Here is a 22,830-nt window from a genome sequence, read left to right as displayed (position 1 = left end):
GTCATTTTACATATATTTTAGCTTAATCCCTCCCTCTTTGATTCCTCCACCACTGTCTCCATTTTCACCTCTTGACCGCTCCGCCCACTTCCTTAATGGCGGTATCTGACTTCTCTCCCTTCTAGTTCCGTGTCTGGAAACAATAGTGGTGGGACCACCAAAATAACAGAGCCCTTTCCTGGCTCCATTCTGACCTGCTAATTGATTCCCAAACCTATCAATTGATACTTAAACATGGCTTAAAACATGGCAGGTCCATAATCAATTTCTTAAACATATACCAGCCTCCTCCCTCTGTACCACTCAGTCCAAACGCCCCTCATGCTGTGATCAACCATGTTTAGTCTGCACTCTGTTCAACCCTGGCTCCATTCCAGGAATATGCCTAAGGAGAGAGGCAAAGGGAAACAGTCTGGTTTCAGTCACTGATAATGTTCCTCCATGGGCTGTATTATTAGGATTAAAGGTGTATCACTCGCTTCCAAACATAACACAGACTCCGCCTTTTTCTGCTAGGAGCCAATCCAGAGCCTGTCTATTCTGCCAGGTCATCCTACTTGTTGCCTGTACTTGTTCTCCCAGCGCTGACAATGCTGAGTCAATATACTTTATGAACCTCTGCTGATTGTAATATATGTAATTGATCCATTCCACATTTTTATTAGGAGTTATCCAAATAAGTAATGATTCAAATCCTGATTTAATCTCACTCCTAGCTTTAAATTCATTGGGAATTCCTCTAGGTTGGCCAATAGCATCTATCTGTATGTTTGGATAGGCTTCATATGCCCTTTTTGATCTTTGTATTTTAGTATCTCGTGTATCAACATTTAAGGCCTTCCAGTCCACTATTACAACTTTTTGTATTAGCTGTACTCTGGCACAGATCCCTTTCCATCCTTTTGGCCATAATGTCCTTTGTTGCCTCTGACAGACACAGAATAAATCTGTAATAGCCACTGACTGATCCTCATAAGGAGCGATCAGCAGTAATGCCAGTGTCTGATTTTCGCATACTTCCAGGATAACTATTACCCCAGTACTTGACCCTGCTGCCTGATACATGTTTCTTTGAGGGGTGTCTGCATTCCTAAAGCTATCTGCATCTAGGTGCCATGTAGTTTCACAATCTCCCTTGAATTCTCCCAAATGATATAACCCGATTGTTTTGTTGTAACACTCATATGTCTGCTCATAGTCTATTTGATACTTCTCTGGTGCTTCCATTTTCCTGTTTTCTATTCTAACATCTATTTGCTTACACTTCTCTCCCCATCCTGGTTGATTATAAAATTGATTATATTAAGGATTTCCTAAATATGACAAACATTCTGCTGGGCAATACGGTCTTTCCAAGTCCTTAAGATGACAGAGGTTGTGGTTAAACGTAGCACAGTCCTGGTAGCTGTGGGGATTTGGTACTACTGTTAATTATTTTAAGGAAGACGAAGTGCATATTAGACAGTTTTCTTTCTTTAATTTTAATGTTGTATATTGTGCCCATCTATACCAGTCATTGATTAGCGCCTCCTTCCATTACCTTCCTTCTGCTTCTGTTGGGGCTCTAACAGGTAAGGGGTTAAGGGCACTTTCCCAAGCAATAACTACTTCAGCAACACTGCCCCCTGGAAATGTAGTACTTCTAAGTACTACATCAAATTGTTTATCTAAGTCTTGGGCTGTTATTCTTATGTCTATTATCCACCTGTCTTTTTCTTTTATTATCCTGAGGTCACAGTTACCCCATGCAATTTCCCCATAATTATTGTGTCAGCTCCTCCCACACCAATAATAATTGGACCCTCGTACTTTAATAGTGATCCCTTTCTGTACTTCAGTTGTGGTTCCTGCTTGTGCAAGAATATACATTCTAATCCTGTCTGTTTCTCTTCTCTGTCTTGTTCTTGTGCTCTTTACTATAGTCAGTATGCCATTTTCCTTTCTCAACTGTTCTGGTTTCCAATTTCTGTTAGGGAGACTAGTCAAGGGTAGAGAAATCAATGGTGGGGAAATCTGGTGAGTCTTGTAGGTCTTGTAGGATCTTGGAGGTCTTGTAGGATCTTGGAGGTCAGGGATGTTCTTGGAGGTCTTGTAGGATCTTGGAGGTCTGGGATGTTCTTGGAGGTCTGTAGGATCTTGGCGGTCTGGGATGTTCTTGGAGGTCTGTCCCTCTGCAAGTCGAGCTCCCCTCTATCCATTCAGCCGTTGGTGTAGTCTGGGTGACAATGTATGGTCCCTTTGGCTCGGGACCTTCTTCTGTCACTAGGGTCTCGGGCTCAGGCAGAGTCTTTCTCAATTTATCAACATCGGTCTGTGGAGTGTGTCTTTCTGGCAGCGTACCAATAGGGAAGCTGAGAGTCACTGCTGCAAAGACACACAGACACAGACAGACACAAAATAAAACAATGCTATGTAGTGGCGGGGCCATCTTCCTCTTCTGGGGTTGGAACTCTCCTACAGTGGGACTCATGGATACAGGTATCTGTCTCTTCCACTTTCACCATCATCGAGGTAGCCAGCCACACCAGTACGGGCCCCTCAAACTAGGGTCTTTCCAGCTCTTTCTTCTGTAGTCTTTTACCACCACAAAGTCTCCAGGGCACAGACAGTGCTCAGATTATCCTGCTAGGTTGGGCAGAGAAGCCTTCCCCCGTGGGAAGAGAGTCTTAAGAACATTATTAAGTGAGACACAGTATGCTATGGTACCCTGTCTTCTTATCAGTCAGGAGAAGCCTTGAGATTAGGAAGTGCACATTATTGCAGCCTGTTGCAGTCCACTAGTTTCAGAGACAGGCCCCCTTTGTACTTTGTCTCCTGCCACAAATACATTTGCACATAAAACATTCCATCTAACCCATAACACATTCATTACTACTACTTATATTCTTAGTACAATTAGCATATTTACCAAAAGGCCCCAGGGGACCGGTAAATTCCCCCTTTGGACACATGACTCACGTCGTGATTCATGCACCCAAAAACAAAACAACAACACTGTCTGTTAAATCAAAAATAATAAATCAAATTAGAATGACAACCGTTCATAACATCTTATCTTAATTGCATCCCATAAGGTAATTCAAGGAAATATTCAAATTGACTAACGACAAATTTCTCTCATTCAGGGCTAGCGCTCGCTCTCTGTCCTTGTAATGGTCCGAATCACAAATATGGCTATGAACTATAAACTTCTTCATAATTATCAGTATTACAAATGACCTTAAATTCATCATCCAATGTCTCTCGGCTTTCCAGTGAGGGTGATCAAACCACACTAGAATGTCAGAACAGAGGTCAGAGGTCATTCAAACCCTTCAAATAAGTGTTTAATTCTATAGTAGACTAATCATTAAAACAGTCAAACATTTCATTCATTTCGTATCCCAGGTGTACAGTAAGTCTTCAGTACAGTTCTCATCAAAATAAATCCCATGTGTTTAATTATAACTCACTCAGAAAATAAAGACTTCCGAAAATTCTATGTGTGTGCACCTTTAAGACACCTCAGCACTAACCCGTGAAAACCCACTAAACCAAATGAAATAGTCCACTCAGTAAGTCAAACACGTATTAACACCACTAACAAATATTCATAACAAGTGTGTTGTGTGTGGTTATTTGCAAACCATATGGTAAAAACAAACTGCTCTCCCCAGCCCACAGACTCGGGAAACATTCAAAAGAGAGATAATGAAACCTCCATTCTCCTGGAAGAGAAAGTGTACATGTCGTTAACATTCACTATAGCACATTTAATCAACAAAACATTATGAAAATAATTCCACTGTACTCCCTCAAATCATTAATCGTATGTTTCATTCTAATTCCTTGTGACAACTCCAGAATAAGATGACATAACATCTCTCATGAGATGAAAAACACCCAAGATTCTCTGAGTTTGCAAGGATTATTTTTTATTGATTACCCTTTAGACTCCATTGTCTGTAATTCTCGCAAGGATTATCCAACCCCAAAATCGGCTCCATTTGCTCCCATGTCAAATTATCCTGGTATCGTCACTGGATCACTGTCCAACAAATCTAGAACCTACAAAAAGTTGGTGCTGTCCCATCAGCATAATAGTCTAAACTAACTGTAATTCACTTTAACATACTGTATCAACAGAACCCTCAAATTTACACCATGTAGCAATTGTTGAAATGCGGCGCAATACAAAGTTTGACTATTTGTAAACATAATTTGTGCTCTCGCCCACCAATTTCAATGTTACCTAATATCCCCTCTCATTGATTCTCACAAAGGCAATCAAGCTCCCAAGCTAACTGGCTAAAGGTGGCTAGCTTGCTAGCTACTTCCAGACATACCACTCCACTCAAAATGAAGTTCCTTTACTACATTACATTAGCTCCGTAATGATAATTAGTTTAATGGAAACCCTAAATTGGCTTTGTGCTATGTTATAAGTTACATTGATAATTTCCAGGCCATATGGGCAGTTTTCCTTAAATGTTGTACCCGGACGGAGAAAACCCCATAAGCCTTTCTAGTTACATTGTTAGGGTAAGTCAATTCCCCATATTTTCCAAAAAGTGGACATACGCCAATCAGTTTCTGAGACTATTGCCCAGACTATGTAGACAGTCATATAATGCTTAACCTTATCTCTATCAAATGATCTATAAACGGCACCAACTCAGAACACATTTATTTATTGTTTCCCACACCTGACATATGTCTACGTTTGGGTGCGCAAGTTAGTATATGAATATTATTCAAATTATTACTTTATCAAATCTCTAGTAATCGATTACACACACATAGAAATTCACAATATTTTCATATATTCACATCAACCAATCCATTCGCGTTTTTAATGATTTAATGCCACAAATCAGCTTATCACAATCTACTCCCAGCGGAACCAAAAACAAAACTTTAGTTACCGGGACACTGCCCGGCCTGTCATGGGATCCTCCCAGAAAATATAGACTTGCCGCTACTTTCTAAAATAACATCCCGGTCTCAATAACTCCCCGTGATATTCTATGATGGGCAGTGATGTACAGAACCCCAAGATAATGTTATATCAAAAGCTTATTATCCAAATCACAATCATTTTATTATACATATTTCTATATGGTATTATCCAAACTTCAGATTAAAACTCATTCCTATATTCACACCCCTCTCATATCACATTCACACAATGCTATTTCCAAACACACTTAATCAATACTTGTATAACCTGCAGGAATATTTTCTTCTATAAAGGGGCCCAAACTTGGAATGTCAATTCTATCACATTAATATTTTACTATAACCAATTTTACCATATTCATAAATCACCTATAAGGTTTCCAAATTTGGGAAATGTACAGGGATCAGTCCCCACCGAGATATAATGGCCTGTCCTCACCCTAAAAGACTGGCCAAAATATAATGTCTAGACGTCACACAAACACACCATTACACGCAACCTGTTCTTCAAACAGCATTTCTCATAAAAATTCAATTGAAGATCGCCTACATTCCTAGGGTTCATAATAAGATACAGTTGAAGTTGGAAGTTTACATACACCTTAGCCAAATACATTTAAACTCAGTTTATCACAACTCCTGACATTTAATCCTAGTAAAAACACCCTGTTGTAGATCAGTTAGGATCACCACTTTATTTTAAGAATGTGAAATGTCAGATAATAGTAGAGAGAATTATTTATTTCAGCTTTTATTTCTTTCATCACATTCAAATGTTTCGGGTAGCCTTCCACAAGCTTCCCACAATAAGTTGGGTACATTTTGGCTCATTCCTCCTGACAGAGCTGGTGTTACTGAATCAGGTTTGTAGGCCTCCTTGCTCACACACACTTTTTCAGTTCTGTCCACAAATGTTCTATAGGATTGAGGTCAGGGCTTTGTGATGGCCACTCCAATACCTTGACTTTGTTGTTCTTAAGCCATTTTGCCACAACTTTGGAAGTATGCTTGGGGTCATTGTCCATTTGGAAGACCCATTTGCGACCAAGCTTTAACTTCCTGACTGATGTCTTGAGATGTTGCTTCAATATATCCACATAATTTTCCTTCCTCATGATGCCATCAATTTTGTGAAGTACACCAGTCCCTCCTGCAGCAAAGCACCCCCACAGCATGATGCTGCCACCCCCATGCTTCACGGTTGGGATGGTGCTCTTCGGCTTGCAAATACCCCCTTTTTCCTCCAAACATAACGATGGTCATTATGGCCAAACAGTTCTATTTTTGTTTCATCAGACCAGAGGACATTTCTCCCAAAAGTATGATCTTTGTCCCCATGTGCAGTTGCAAACCGTAGTCTGGCATTTTTATGGTGGTTTTGGAGCAGTGGCTTCTTCCTTGCTGAGCGGCCTTTCAGGTTTTGTCGATATAAGGCTAGTTTTTTCTGTGGATATAGATACTTTTGTACCTGTTTCCACCAGCATTTTCACAAGGTCCTTTGCTGTTGTTCTGGTATTAATTTGCACTTTTTGCACCAAAGTACGTTCATCTCTAGGAGTCAGAACGCGTCTCCTTCCTGAGCGGTATGACAGCTGCGTTGTCCCATGGTGTTTATACTTGCGTACTATTGTTTGTACAGATGAACGTTTGGAAATTGCTCCCAAGGTTGAACCAGACTTGTGGAGGTCTACAATTTGTTTTCTGAGGTCTTGGCTGATTTCTTTTGATTTTCCCATGATGTCAAGCAAAGAGGCACTGAGTTTGAAGGTAGGCCTTGAAATACATCTACAGGTATTCCTTCAATTGACTCAAATTATGTCAATTAGCCTATCAGAAGCTTTTAAAGCCATGATATCATTTTCTGAAATGTCACAAGCTGTTTAAAGGCACAGTCAACTTAGTGAATGTAAACTTCTGAGCCACTGGAATTGTGATACAGTGAATTATAAGTGAAATAATCTGTCTGTAAACAATTCTTCGAACAGTTACTTGTATCATGCACAAAGTAGATGTCCTAACTGACTTGCCAAAACTATAGTTTGCTAAAAAAAAAAATCCACCATAATTTGCAAATAAATTCATTAAAATCCTACAATGTGATTTTCTGGATTTTTTTTTCTCAATTTGTCTGTCATAGTTGACGTGTACCTATGATGAAAATTACAGGCCTCTCTCATCTTTTTAAGTGGGAGAACTTGCACAATTGGTGGCTGACTAAATACTTTATTCCCCCACTGTATTCTGCCTGTTCAGACATTCAGTACAGTAATTAGAGCGGTAGGCACAGAAGTTCTTCTGCCCGTTCAGTCCCCTAATACCGTATTAAAGCGGTAGCCACATAAATATCTATTCTGCCCATTCAGTCCTCCAATACTGCATTAAAGTGGTAGCCACAGAATAGCTTATATACAAATACAACACCTACCCATACAGTCCCCCATTGATACACTTCCTCTAACACAATAGAGCGGTAGCCATAGGACGTAACTTATATACAACAATCAATAATCAATAGCATTGCATGCATGCTTATTTCTCATTCCAACAAAAACTCAGTACTTTTCCTAAATTTAGCCCTTAATACTGGAGAGACCCCTGGTACCTGACCTTCAGAATCAGCCGAGTGAACCACACAATTTCTATACTAAAAGTAAGAATGCTGCTTACCTATGTTTACAGTGGCCACTATTTGTGTGATTCGTTCAGCCTCCTCCAAATGGTGCAGCACCCCTATGGTCTCTTTTTCCAGTCCCTTCGTGGTCGCCAATTATGTTGTCGAAAATTGTCTGAGACCAGCCACCCATACAGCTGATGAAACTGTGGGTTTGCACAACCGAAGAATTCCTGCACAAACTGTCAGAAACAGTCTAAGGGGAAGCACGTCTGCATGCTCGCGTCCTCACCATGGTCTTGACCTGTCTGCAGTTCAGCGTCTTAACTGACTTCAGAGGGCAAATGCTCACCTTCAAAGGCCACTGGAACACTGGAGAAGTGTGCTATTCATGGATGAATCCTTTTTTCAACTGTACCGGGCAGATGGCAGACTTAATTCTACAAAGACTCAACAAACAGGAAATTGTCTTTGTCCTCAGTCAAACACAAAGTACTTTCAGAGTTTTTGTAGAATTAAGATAGACTTTATTACAATCAATATAGCCGAGGTGGTCTGCAGAGCATCTAACTTTCTACCTCTCAGCTCTCAGTTTATATAGTCATTTTTCATACATTTTAGCTTAATCCCTCCCTCTTTGGTTCCTCCACCACTGTCTCCAGTTTTCAGTTCTTGACCGCTCCGCCCACTTCCTTAATGGTGGTATCTGACTTCTCTCCCTTCTAGTTCCGTGTCTGGAAACAATAGTGGTGGGACCAAGCCCTGTCATGCAAAAATAACAGAGCCCTTTCCTGGCTCCATTCTGACCCCCTAATTGATTCCCAAACCTATCAATCTATACTTAAACATGGCTTAAAACATGGCAGGTCCATAATCAATTTCTTAAACATATACCAGCCTCCTCCCTCTGTACCACTCAGTCCAAACGCCCCTCATGCTGTGATCAAGCATGTTTAGTCTGAACTTTGTTCAACTCTGGCTCCTTTCCAGGAATATGCCTAAGGAGAGTGTCACGGTTTCGGCCGAGGCTGCCTCTCTTCCTTGCTCGGGCAGGCTTCGGCGTTCGTCGTCTCCGGAATACTAGCTGCCACCGTTGTATGTTTCTATGTTCGTTTGGTTTTGTCTGGATTATGTACACCTGTTGTCGTTTAGTGTCATTAGTGTCCTATAAGTTCTCGTTGTGTTTGTCAGGTGTTGTGTGTGATTGTTTTCGCTGTCGTGTTGGTGCGCTACTATTTACAGTGCGCTATTGTAGCTTGCCTCCTTTGTGTAGGAGAGTATTTTTCGCACATGTTTAGTGCGCCCTTTTGTTTACGCCTGTGTGCGCATTTTCTCGCTTCCGGGCTGTTGGATCGTGTTTTGAGTGTGCATTACTAAAGTCTTTTGGACTTATCTTCTGCGTCCTGCGCCTGATTCCCACACCACACCCACCTACAGCACCCGCTGACAGAATCACACACCATTCAGAATGGAATCAGCAGGAGCCGCAGCAGCACAGGAGACTTTGGAGGATCGGGTCCGGGAGCAGAATGACCAGATCCTTCGGATCGGGACCGCCCTGCAGGATGTTATTAACACACTTCAACGCTGGGAGACCCGAGGGACACCCCCAACTCCACCTCCCCTGCCATCACCATCAGCCAGTCAGCCCATTCCCGCTCCGGAACCCAGGGGAATTCGACTCTCGCTCCCGAGGGCCTACGATGGGACCGCTGCCGGGTGTCAGGGCTTCCTCCAGGTGGAGCTATACCTGGCCACCGTGCACCCGGCGCCCTCGGGACACGAGAGCGTGTCCGCCCTCATCGCCTGCCTTACCGGCAAGGCGTTGGAATGGGCCAACGCCGAGTGGAGGAGGATAGACGCTACCACCATCACATACGCTGAGTTCTCCCGCCGCTTCAGGGCGGTGTTTGACCATCCACCGGAGGGGAAAGCGGCGGGGGAGCGTCTGTTCTGCCTCCGGCAGGGGAGGAGGAGCGCCCAGGAGTTCTCGTTAGAATTCCGTACTCTAGCGGCGGATGCAGAGTGGAATGAGCGGGCCCTCATCGATCACTACCGCTGTAGTCTACGAGAGGACGTCCGTCGGGAGCTGGCCTGTAGGGACACCAGTCTCTCTTTCGACCAGTTAGTCGACATGTCCATCAGGCTGGACACCCTGCTGGCTACCCGCGGACGTTCCGAGGGGGGTCCGTCCATTTCACCCTCCAGCGCCTCCGAGCCGAGCCCTATGGAGCTTGGGGGCGCTGGCGCTAGAGAGAGGAGGGGTCGGAGTACGAGGGGGCCCGTCTCCTGCACCAGCTGTGGCCGTGGAGGACACACCGCGGCTAGGTGCTGGGGATGGCCTCCTAGGGGAGAAGACGACAGGCCCCGCACTGGGGAGTCCTTCCAGGTGAGTAGGCGCCCCACTCACCCAGAGCTCTCTGTTGCGCACTTCTGTATACCTGTGCGTTTTCCACAGGTAGCACCTCATTCCCAGCATAAGGCGCTGGTAGATTCAGGCGCGGCTGGAATTTTGTTGATAGGAAATTTTGTTTAGAATTAGGGATTCCCCTTCTTCCTGTTGACGTCCCATTCCCCGTTCATGCCCTAGATAGCCGTCCGTTGGGATGGGGCTTGATCAGGGAGGTCACGGCGCCACTTAGGATGTGTGCGCAGGGGGGTCATAAGGAGATGATCCAGCTATTTCTGATCGACTCGCCTGCGTATCCGGTGGTGCTGGACATGCCCTGGTTGAGTATCCATAACCCGTCTATTTCGTGGCAGGAGAGGGCTCTGATGGAGTGGTCTGCCCAGTGTGTGGGTCGATGTTTAGGCGTTTCCGTAGGGGCTACCTCGGTGGAGAGTCCAAACCAGGTGCCCGCATTGCAAGTTCCCCCTGAGTATGAGGATTTGGCTATTGTGTTCAGTAAGTCGAGGGCGACGCAGTTGCCTGCCCATAGGCAGGGAGATTGTGCGATAGACCTCCAGGCAGGAGCTGCGCTCCCACGGAGCCATGTGTATCCTCTGTCTCAGGAGGAGAAGAGAGCTATGGAGACTTACATAGACGAATCTCTGAGACAAGGATACATACGGCCATCCACTTCCCCTGCGTTCTCGAGTTTCTTTTTTGTGAAGAAAAAGGATGGAGGGTTACGCCCGTGCATTGATTACCGTAGTCTCAATCAGATCACGGTGAAGTACAGTTATCCACTTCCTCTGATTGCGACCATGACGGAGTCATTGCACGGGGCGCGTTTTTTCACTAAATTAGATCTCAGGAGCGCGTACAACTTGGTGCGCATTAGGGAGGGCGATGAATGGAAGACAGCCTTTAGTACCACCTCGGGCCATTACGAGTATCTTGTCATGCCATACGGGTTGATGAACGCTCCTTCAGTTTTCCAATCATTCGTGGATGAGATATTCAGGGACATGCAGGGGCAGGGGGTGGTCGTGTACATAGATGACATTCTCGTGTACTCATCTACCCGAGTCGAGCATGTGGCTCTGGTGCGCCGAGTGTTGAGGAGGCTGTTGGAGCACGACCTGTATGTCAAGGCAGAGAAGTGTCTGTTTTTCCAGGAGTCAATCTCCTTTTTGGGTTATCAGTTGTCTGCGTCAGGGGTGAAGATGGAGGTTGACCGGGTGTCAGCCGTGCGTAATAGGCAAACGCCAACCACTGTGAAGGAGGTGCAGCAGTTTTTGGGGTTTGCGAATTACTACCGGAGGTTTATCCGGGGTTTTGGACAGGTGGCAGCTCCCATAACGTCTCTTTTGAAGGGGGGTCCGGTGCGTTTGCAGTGGTCAGCCGAGGCGGACAGGGCTTTTGGGAGGCTGAAGGACCTGTTTACCTCGGCTCCGGTGCTGGCGCATCCGGATCCCTCTTTACCATTTCAGGTAGAGGTGGACGCGTCAGAGGCCGGTATAGGAGCTGTGCTTTCGCAACGGTCCGGCACGCCACCTAAACTCCGCCCCTGTGCCTTTTATTCCAAAAAGCTCAGTCCGGCGGAGCGAAATTATGACGTAGGGGACAGGGAGCTGTTAGCCGTGGTACAGGCCCTAAAGGTGTGGAGGCACTGGCTTGAGGGGGCTCAACACCCTTTCCTCATTTTGACTGACCACCGTAACCTGGAGTACATCCGGGCAGCTAGGAGACTGAACCCTCGCCAGGCGCGGTGGAATATGTTTTTGACCCGGTTTGTATTTAAGATCACATACATCCCTGGGTCACAGAACGGTAAGGCAGACGCACTGTCTCGGCGGTATGACACGGAGGAGAGGTCCGTGGAGCCCACTCCCATACTGCCGGAGTCTTGTCTGGTGGCACCGGTAGTGTGGGAGGTCGATGCTGAACTCGAGCGGGCGTTGCGCACCGACCCTAGTCCTCCTCAATGCCCGGAGGGTCGGACGTACGTTCCGCTCGAGGTTCGGGATCGATTGATCTATTGGGCTCACACGTCACCCTCCTCTGGACATCCTGGTATAGGCCGGACAGTGCACTGCCTTAGTGCTAAGTACTGGTGGCCCACGTTGGCGAGGGATGTGAGGGTTTATGTCTCCTCCTGCTCGGTGTGCGCCCAGTGTAAGGCGCCTAGACATCTGCCTAGGGGTAAGTTACTACCCCTGCCCGTTCCACAACGACCATGGTCTCACCTCTCGGTGGACTTCATCACTGACCTTCCTCCCTCACAGGGGAATACTACTATACTGGTCGTTGTGGACCGGTTCTCTAAGGCCTGTCGTTTGCTCCCTATGCCGGGCCTTCCTACTGCCCTACAGACCGCCGAAGCTCTATTCACCCATGTTTTCCGGCACTACGGGGTACCCGAGGATATTGTGTCTGATCGAGGTCCCCAATTCACCTCCAGAGTCTGGAGAGCCTTTATGGAGCGGTTGGGGGTCTCGGTGAGCCTCACCTCGGGTTACCATCCGGAGAGTAATGGGCAGGTGGAACGTGTGAACCAGGATGTGGGTAGGTTTCTTAGATCATACTGCCAGGACCGGCCGGAGGAGTGGGCACGGTACGTTCCCTGGGCAGAAATGGCCCAGAATTCCCTACGCCATTCCTCCACTAACCTAACCCCTTTCCAATGTGTGTTAGGTTACCAGCCGGTTCTGGCACCTTGGCAGCAGAGCCAGATCGAGGCTCCTGCGGTGGATGAGTGGGTGCGGCGCTCGGAGGAGACGTGGAACGCTGCACACGTCCACCTGCAGCGGGCCCTCCGTCGTCAAAAGGCGAGCGCCGATCTCCACCGCAGTGAGGGACCGGTGTACGCACCTGGTGATCGAGTCTGGCTCTCTACCAGAAACCTGCCCCTCCGCCTGCCCTGTCGGAAACTGGGTCGGCGGTTTGTGGGGCCGTTTAAAGTCCTGAGAAGATTGAACGAGGTGTGTTACAGATTACAACTACCTATTGAGTATAAAAGTATTAACCCCTCGTTCCATGTGTCTCTTCTCAGGCCGGTGGTAGCTGGCCCACTCCAGGAAAATGAGATCAAGGAGACTCCTCCGCCCCCATTGGACATCGAGGGGGCACCGGCGTACTCCGTGCGGTCCATCTTGGATTCGAGATGTCGGATGGGGGGTCTCCAATATCTGGTGGAGTGGGAGGGGTACGGCCCGGAGGAACGGTGCTGGGTGCCGAGGAGAGACATTTTGGACCCGTCTCTCCTGACAGAATTCCACCGTAGTCACCCGACGCGCCCTGCTCCGCGTCCTCCTGGTCGTCCCTGAGGCCGGAGTCGGCGCACGTCTGGAGCCGCGCGTCAAGGGGGGGGTACTGTCACGGTTTCGGCCGAGGCTGCCTCTCTTCCTTGCTCGGGCAGGCTTCGGCGTTCGTCGTCTCCGGAATACTAGCTGCCACCGTTGTATGTTTCTATGTTCGTTTGGTTTTGTCTGGATTATGTACACCTGTTGTCGTTTAGCGTCATTAGTGTCCTATAAATTCTTGTTGTGTTTGTCAGGTGTTGTGTGTGATTGTTTTCGCTGTCGTGTTGGTGCGCTACTATTTACAGTGCGCTATTGTAGCTTGCCTCCTTTGTGTAGGAGAGTATTTTTCGCACGTTTAGTGCGCCCTTTTGTTTACGCCTGTGTGCGCATTTTCTCGCTTCCGGGCTGTTGGATCGTGTTTTGAGTGTGCATTACTAAAGTCTTTTGGACTTATCTTCTGCGTCCTGCGCCTGATTCCCACACCACACCCACCTACAGCACCCGCTGACAGAGAGAGGCAAAGGGCAACAGCCTGGTTTCAGTCACTGATAAGGCAGGACAGCTGTGGATTAAGGAGGAGCGAGGAATTTGACCCGAAGACAGGTCAGATGAAAAGAGAATAAACAGTCCTATTTCACATACCAGGCAGGGTAATGACTACACCAGTGAGAGGAACCAATTAAGTTCTTGCCTAGCAGCAGAGATGTACCCATGTTTAACCTTGGCTCCGTGTCCGTCATGTTGTGATTAACTATGCTTATCTTATAGTCTACTGAGTCTGAAGAGATTTAACTATAGTCTACTGAAAAATCACAATCAATGTTAACGTTGTGAACAGAATGCCCCATGATGTTGGTGGGGTTATGGTATGGGCAAGCATAAGCTACGGACAACGAACAAAATTGCATTTTATCGATGGCAATTTGACTGCACAGAGATACCGTGACGAGATCCTGAGGCCCATTGTCGTGCCATTCATCCGCTGCCATCAACTCATGTTTGATCTGTACACAATTCCTGAAGCTGAAAATGTCCCAGTTCTTCCACGGCCTGCATACTCACCAGACATGTCACCCATTGAGCATGTTTGGGATGCTCTAGATCGACGTGTACGACAGCGTGTTCCAGTTCCCGCCAATATCCAGCAACTTCACACAGCCATTGAAGAGGAGTGGGACAACATTCCACAGGCCACACTCAACAGCCTGATAAACTCTATGAGATGTGTTGCGCTGCATGAGGCAAATGGTGGTCACACCATATACTGACTGGTTTTCTGATCCACGCCCCTACCCTTTTTTTTAAAGGTATCTGTGACCAACAGATGCATACAGTATCTGTATTCCCAGTCATGTGAAATCCATAGATTAAGGCCTAGTGAATGTATTTCAATTGACTGATTTCCTGATATGAACTGTAACTCAGTAAAATCTTTGAAATTGTTGCATGTTGCGTTTATATTTTTGTTCAGTATAGTTTGACATTGTTATAAGCAGTAGCATACATGCACATATAGTGATCACACTACATAAACTTATGGAGGTCTGTAGTTATTTATCCATTTAAAGTATTTTTAAATTTTTTCATTTGAAAATGATACTGATTAGTTATTAGTGGTTATTCAGTAGAGGTTTACATGTATTGATCAATAGTGATCCCTAAAGCACAGTATTTCTCAATCTGAAGCTCCATATCTCAAAAATCGAGTGAGAGCGAGCACACACAGTTTCTATGACCAACGCTCGGCTGAAATGAATGATTTGTTCTGTTACCACAGCTCAAGCTTTTCCCCGTCTCCTCACGCTCAATAGCGGCAACTTGGAATCTATTATGAATATGTTTGCCATGTTATGTGGTTCTGGGGAAATGAGAGAGCTTGTTTTGACAGTGCTATGGGTGGTTGTGTGTGTGCGTGCGTGCACATACCTTACTTCCCCCGTCGTTTGGGCAAGCCTGGAGCCAGAGCAATACAATTCCACATTAACAAGCAGAACGGCTCCAAAATAGGAAGAGAAAGTGTGTTCGTGTCATATACTGTGATTCAATTTTCTCAATTTTATGAGCATTTTCTCAAAATAAATGTCACAAAGTAAAATAGTCAACATTTATCTACTGGTACCACAACAAAAAACTTTGCCGCTGGATAAGTTGAAACATTGCCTATGTATACATTAGTGAGTGAGTGTGTGTAATTGCAGCCTTCAGTATGTCTTCCTGAAATGACTATTGAACAGTGAGTTCTGAGTCATTCTACTTTCTGAGTTGAACATTGGCCCTGGGGTCATGTAGGGTTAGCTGATAACTGTGCATGGTCACGATTCAGGTTCAAAATATAAACTGACGTCAGCCTATACAGAGCATGCACTGAATAAACATTGTCCTCACAGTTTTCTTTTGTCTACGAGACTGCACAGTTTCAGTTCTTCCCCCTTTGCTCTGCTTTTCCAAAGGTCATTCCTTTCAAGGTGACAACTGTGCCCAACCGCTGGAATTCTGCAGTGAACGAATCAGAGGGACTTATGAAAAGGTAAGTCACGGGAGGTCAATAGAGTAAATGGCCAATTATGACACACAAAGGTCATCTCCCTCTAATGGAGGCCCTGCCTCTTCCATCTGTCAGTCACACAATGGCTGGCCTGCCACAGACACCCTCTATCAATGACAACAGTACAAAGCCTCTGAATATGCTGAATTAATGCACGTTAGGTCTGGTGAGAGGAAGTAGAGAGATCAACTCAATACCTGGAATCCATTTGACTTGTCCTCAGCAGACATGTTGGTTTTCTGTCAAATACTTTGAGCTGTTTCATCAAACTTGCCTGGAGTGCTATGTGGGCGCGGTTAGGGTTTGCATTTCTGGTTCTATTCCATTGGTTCCATTGCGGCACAAGATCAGCCAAGCTGAAGTATTTGAAATAAAAAATAAAAAAACTATTTGAACTATACATATAATTCCTTGTCTCTTTCTGTCTCCATCTGTCAGTCACACAGAGATGGCTGGTCGTATAGAGTCTATAGCGACCAAGGCTTTCATGGCCTCCAACCAGACCTACTCTCTCCTGATGGACCTACTGGAGGACAATTCTACAGAGGAATACATCAGCAACCTCACGGAGCAGTGAGTAACTAGACATCACACACACACACATTCATGCTGGAAATTGCCAGGGACTTCACACATGTATTGCGATTTTCACGATTCTATATGTATTGTTACGAAACCAATATCTAGCCTACTGATTTTGCTGCACTCGTTATCTCTAGGGGTCTTAGACCTAGTTAACTGTTCTGTAACCTGATTTAAGATGTGCATCTATGTGAGAAATCAGCATATGTGCAAAGGTATAAAACATGTATGCACTCACTAACTGTAAGTCGCTCTGGATAAGAGCATCTGCTAAATGACTAAAAAGTAAAATGTGTTGAATGTACATGTGCCCAGGGAGACAGCAGCCTTACCTTGGTCCAAGGCCAGCTCTACCTTTCTTGACCTCTTGGTTGGCCAGTCCAAGTGGATCGTTATGTGTTCAGATGGTGACGAAAATAAATGTACAGTACCAGTCAAAAGTTTGGACACACCTTCTATTTTCTACATTGTAGAATAATAAGGAAGACATCAAAACTATGAAATAACACATATGGAATCATGTAGAAACCAAAAAAGGGTTAAACAAATCAAAATATATTTTATATTTGAGATTCTTCAAAGTAGCCTTTCCTTTGCCTTGATGACAGCTTTGCACACTTTTTTGGTTACTACATGATTCCATATGTGTTATTTCATAGTTTTGATGTCTTCACTTGTGGCGTGTGATTTGGATGGAGTCAGGCGCAGGAGGGTAAATCACAGAATAAAGGTTTATTCTGTATATATGTCGATACAAAGTACAAGGAGCTCCACCAAGCTCATATAACCTCCACAATAAACAATCACACACAAAGACAAGGGGGCAGAGGGAACACTTATACAGGTACTGATGAGGGGAATTGAAACCAGGTGTGTGTAATAAACAAGACAAAACAAATTGAATGATGAGATGATGAGCGGCAGTGGCTATAAGGCCAGTGACAATGAACGCCGAAGCCTGCCCGAACAAGGAGAGGAGGCAGCTTCGGAGGAAGTCGTGACAGTACCCCCCAACCTTGACACCGGCCTCGGGGACAACCAGGAGGACGCGGAGCAGGGTTAGCCGGATGGAAATCCCACAACAAGGAGGGTTCGAGGATATCCCTCACCGGGACCCAACACCGCTCCTCCGGACCGTACCCCTCCCACTCCACGAAGTACTGAAGGCCCCCTACCCGACGCATCAAATCCAGGATGGAAAGGACGGAGTATGCCGGGGCCCTCGATGTCCAGAGGAGGTGGAGGGACCTCCTGCACCTCAGACTCCTGGAGCGGACCAGCCACCACCGGCCTGAGGAGAGACACATGAAACGAGGGGTAAATACGGTAATCTGGGGGGAGTAGTAACATATAGGTAACCTCGTTGATTCTCATCAGGACTTTGAACGGCCCAACAAACCGCGGGCTCAGCTTCCGGCAGGGCAGGCGGAGGGGCAGATTCCGGGTCGAGAGCCAGACCCGATCACCCGGTACAAAAACCAGGGCCTCACTGCGGTGGCGGTCAGCGTTGGACTTCTGGCGACACATGGTGCGCTGGAGGGTGAATGTGAGCAGCGTTCCACGTCTCCTTCACGCACCGAAACCATTCATCCACCGCAGGAGCTTTGGTCTAGCTTGGATGCCACGGTGCCAGAACCGGCTGATAACCTAAGAAACATTGAAAGGGAGTTAGGTTAGTGGAGGAGTGGCGAAGAGAGTTCTGGGCATATTCGGCCCATGCCAAGAACACCGACCACTCCCCCGGCCGGTCTTGTCAGCAGGACCACAGGAACCTACCCACATTCTGATTCACCCGTTCCACCTGCCCATTAGACTCGGGGTGAAACCCAGAGGTCAGGCTGACCAAGACCCCCAGACGTTCCATGAATGCCTTACAGACCTTGGATGTAAACTGGGGACCCCGGTCAGACACTATGTCCTCTGGCACCCCGTAGTGCCAGAAGACGTGAGTAAACAGAGCCTCCGCCGTCTGCAGGGCTGTGGTGAGACTGGGCAGAGGAAGGAGGCAGCAGGCTTTTGAAAAGCGGTCCACAACGACCAGGATGGTGGTGTTACCCTGAGAGAGGGGAAGATCAGTGAGAAAGTCAATACACAGGTGGGACCATGGCCGTTGTGGAACTGGTAAGGGCTGTAACTTACCCGCTGGGAGGTGCCTTATCTGGGTGCACACCGAGCAAGAGGAGACATACACCCTCACGTCCTTTGCCAAGGTAGGCCACCAGTACTTTCCGGTCAGGCAGCGCACTGTACGGCCAATACCTGGGTGACCAGAGGAGGGAGACGTGTGTGCCCAATAGAACAGATGGTCACGGACAAGAGACGGCACGTACTGCAGCCCAGCTGGACACTGAGGTGGAGATGGCTCTGTGCGTACTGCCCGCTCTATGTCCACGTCCATCGCCCATACTACCGGCACCACAATGCAGGAGGCCGGGAGTATGGGGGTGTTGTCTATGGGCCTCTCCTCTGTGTGGTACAGTCATGACAGCGTGTCTGCCTTCATGTTCTTCGTACCCGGGAAGTATGACAGAGTAAACACAAATCGGGTGAAGAATAGGGCCCACCTGGCCTGGCGAGGGTTCAGCCTCCTCGCTGCCCGGATGTACTCCAGGTTACGGTGGTCCGTCCAGATGAGGAAAGGGTGTTTCGCCCCCTCGAGCCAGTGCCTCCACACGGTCAGGGCTCTGACTACAGCCAACAGCTCCCGATCACCAATGTCATAGTTCTGCTCCGCCGGGCTGAGCTTCTTGGAGAAGAAGGCACAGGGGCGGAGCTTGGGTGGCGTGCCTGGGTGTTGAGACAGGACAGCGACAATCAATACCTCGGACGCATCCGTCCTGCACTACGAACGGTAGTGATGGATCGGGATGGGCCAGTACAGGGGCTGAGGTGAACAGAACCCTCAGGTTACTGAAGGCCCTATCAGCCTCACCAGACCAGCGGAGCCGAGACGGCCCACCCTTCAAAAGAGATGTGATGGGAGCTGCGACCTTGTCAAAGCCCCGGATAAACCTCCGATAGTAGTTGGCAAAGCCAATAAAGCGCTGCACCTCCTTGACCGTGGTTGGAGTCGGCCAATTACGCACGGCTGAAATGCGATCTCCACACCTGAGGTGGTAATGCGGTATCCGAGGAAGGAGACGGACTGCTGGAAAAACAAACACTTTTCTGCCTTGGCATAAAGGTCATTTTCCAACAGTCGGCCCAGCACTTTGATGACCAGGTACACATGCTCGGCGCGCGTAGCGGAATACACCAGAATGTCATCGATGTAGACCACTACACCGTGACCAAGCATGTCCCGAAACACCTCGTTCACAAAGGACTGGAAAACGGATGGAGCATTCATCAAACCGTACGGCATCACCAGGTATTCATAATGCCCCGTGGTTGTGCTGAACGCTGTCTTCCATTCGTCCCCCTCACGGACACGCACCAGGTTATACGCACTCTGGAGATCAAATTTTGAGAAAAAAAGCGCCCCATGCATTGACTCGATCACAGATGGGATGAGGGGCAGAGGATAACTATAACGTATTGTCCGCTTGTTCAATGCTCGGTAATCAATGCACGGGCGCAGACCTCCATCTTTCTTCTTCACAAAAAAGAAAATTGAGGAGGCGGGCGAAGTGGAGGGACGTATGAACCCCTGGCGCAGGGACTCGGAGACGTATGTCTCCATCGCCTCCATTTCAGCCTGAAACAGGGGATATACATGACTCCTGGGAGGCACAGCGTCTACTCGTAGGTTTATCGCGCAATCCCCCCCGCCCCGATGAGGTGGTAATTTGGTCGCCTGCGTTTTGGAAAACGTGTGTGCCAAATCGAGGTATTCGTGGGGGATGTGCACGGTAGAGGAAGTGTCTGGACTTTCCACCGTGGTTGCACCAACGGAAACAGCTAGGCACCTACCCTGAAACTCTCGCGACCACCCCGTGAGAAACCTCTACGGCCATGAAAAGGTGGGGTTGTGTAGTGCTAACCAGGGAAGATCCAACACAACAGGGAAATCGGGGGACAAAATAATAAAAAATGTGACATGCAATCTATGGGTCCTTTGGGTAACCATCGTGACTGGTGCTGTACCTTCCCTAACGAACCCTGACCCTAATGGTCGACTGTCAAGTGCTTTGATGGGCAGTGGAGTGGATAGGGGAACCAATGGAATACCTAGACTTAGAGCTAACGACCTATCCATAAAGTTCCCAGCTGCGCCTGAATCGACCTGCGCCTTACACTGGGATACTACTGTGTAATCAGGGAAGGTGATGTGTATGGTGCAGTGCGCAGCAGAGGGCTCTGAACAAGTGTGAGTTTGCGCTATCTTGGGTGATGCGAGAGTGCCCTGCCTGCCGCCTCCAGACCCGGAAGAACCCTGATGGCAGAGTGCAGTATAATGTCCTCTTCTGCCACAAGAGTGACACTGAAGCTGTCCTCCTCCGTTCTCCCGGATCGCTACCCCACCCAGCTCCATCGGAATGGACTCCGAGTTGGGGGTGGGTGAAACAGGCAAGCCACTCCCAGGACGTCCTCTAGCAGCCAGCAGGTTGTCCAACCGGATGGCCATGTCCACCAGCTGGTCGAAGGTTAACATGGCATCCTGGCAGGCTAGCTCCCTTCGGACGTCCTCTCGCAGGCTGAACCGGAATCCGTCGATCAGGGCCCGCTTGTTCCACCCGGACCCAGCCGCTAGGGTCCGAAACTCCAGGGCGAAGTACTGCGCGGTCCTCGTACCCTGCCTCAGTTGGACCAGACGCTCGCCCGCCTCTCGTCCTTCGGGCGGGTGGTCGAAGGCTTGTGGACCCGTGCCACGACTCCAGGCATGGGCTCTTCTCCTGCTGACTCAATGGCGGGTGTGTGATTCTGTGGCGTGTGATTTGGACAGAGTCAGGCGCAGGAGGGTAAATCACAGAATAAAGGTTTATTCCGTATATATGTCGATACAAAGTACAAGGAGCTCCACCAAGCTCATATAACCTCCACAATAAACAATCACACACAAAGACAAGGGGGCAGAGGGAACACTTATACAGGTACTGATGAGGGGAATTGAAACCAGGTGTGTGTAATAAACAAGACAAAACAAATGGAATGATGAGATGAGGAGCGGAGCGGCAGTGGCTAGAAGGCCGGTGACGACGAACGCCGAAGCCTGCCGAAAGCTTCAGAGGAAGTCGTGACATCACTATTATTCTACAATGTAGAATATAGTAAAAATAAAGAAAAACCCTTGAATGTCCAAACTTTTGACTGGTACTGTATGTATATTTGTTACTGCTCCAGGGATATAACTATTGTTTGGATAACCTTATTAACATGTATTGATTGTATTATTATTATAATTTGTATTTCTTTACTCTTAAAGCGATGCGCACTGCAGAGAACACCGGAAGAAAAATTATCACTGAATTATCACAGTGAATTATTGTAATTGTTTGTTTATGTGTAAATTAATCCCATAAGGGATGGGTTGCCAACTGGCAATTTGACACGCAAAAATAAAATGTCATTAATTCACATAGGCACAGACACACATACATACACACACACCTACATAGTACACGCACAGATACACACTCTCTATCTCTTCCCCTCTCTCTCTCTCTCTCTCTCGCTTTCTTGCCACACCATCCCTCCAACACAGTCTCCCTTTAAAGGATCCACATTAGGTGCAAAAAAGCCTGTTAACCAGCACAGAGCAAGGGTAAAAAACAGACATGCCATATATGTTTCTCCCAAACAGGGCCCAGAAGTGGTGTAGTTAGCTGTAGTGGTACGCCACAACAAAAGGTCATAAATCTGCCTCTTTCTAGCAGCTCTTTAAGGCACGCTGGACTTGAGAAAGTAAGACATTTAGCCACGGGGGAACAGCTCTATTCCTTCCTCTTTAAGCCTATTGCTTTCTGGGGCTGCTTTCATGGAGTAGCAGCATGGAGGGAGCAGCGTCTCCTAGCGTGATATTGCTCTGAGGATTATCCCAAACGCTTAAAAGTAAAAATGCTAAACCCTCTGGTGGCCACACCTTGATGGGAGCAGTTGGGAGGCAAGAAACTTGAAATTGATTACCTTCATACCAGCACTAGTCTGCTTGGTTCAGGGGAATTGTGTTAATCTTTCAGAGCAATTTGGTGGGTGCGTGGGTGGGTACAAAGGAGTGAGTGTGTGTGTGTGTGTGTGTGTGTGTGTGTGTGTGTGTGTGTGTGTGTGTGTGTGCGTGTGTTTGTGTTTGTGTGCATGCACGCGTGTGTCCATTGGCAAATATGAGGGACACTCAAGAATTGACACACTGAACGATCTAACCCTTCTCTCTCCCTCTTCACTCCCCCCTTTCTTTATCCCCCCCTCTCTCTCTCTCTCTCTCTCTCTCTCTCTCTCTCTCTCTCTCTCTCTCTCTCTCTTTCTTTCTCTCTCTCTCTCTCTCTCTCTCTCTCTCTCTCTCTCTCTCTCTCTCTCTCTCTCTCTCTCT

The 22,830-nt window shown here is 47.2% G+C and overlaps 1 protein-coding gene across 1 annotated transcript in view; it reads left to right on the top strand.

Moving 5' to 3' along the window:
- The window catches only part of lamc3 (laminin, gamma 3), a 156,868-nt gene that overhangs the window by 123,467 nt on the left and 10,571 nt on the right, over nucleotides 1-22,830 (top strand). Inside the window, exons 13-14 of the mRNA XM_084140092.1 lie at nucleotides 15,688-15,764; nucleotides 16,221-16,355. Coding sequence (XP_083996218.1) covers nucleotides 15,688-15,764; nucleotides 16,221-16,355 — 212 coding nt within the window. The remainder of the gene's footprint in view (nucleotides 1-15,687; nucleotides 15,765-16,220; nucleotides 16,356-22,830) is intronic.

The sequence above is a fragment of the Coregonus lavaretus genome (genome assembly GCF_964263955.1).
Source record: "Coregonus lavaretus genome assembly, chromosome: 24".
Classification (NCBI taxonomy): Eukaryota; Metazoa; Chordata; class Actinopteri; order Salmoniformes; family Salmonidae; genus Coregonus; species Coregonus lavaretus.
Note: the sequence above shows the minus strand (reverse complement) of the source record. Positions and strands in the feature narration are given on the sequence as shown.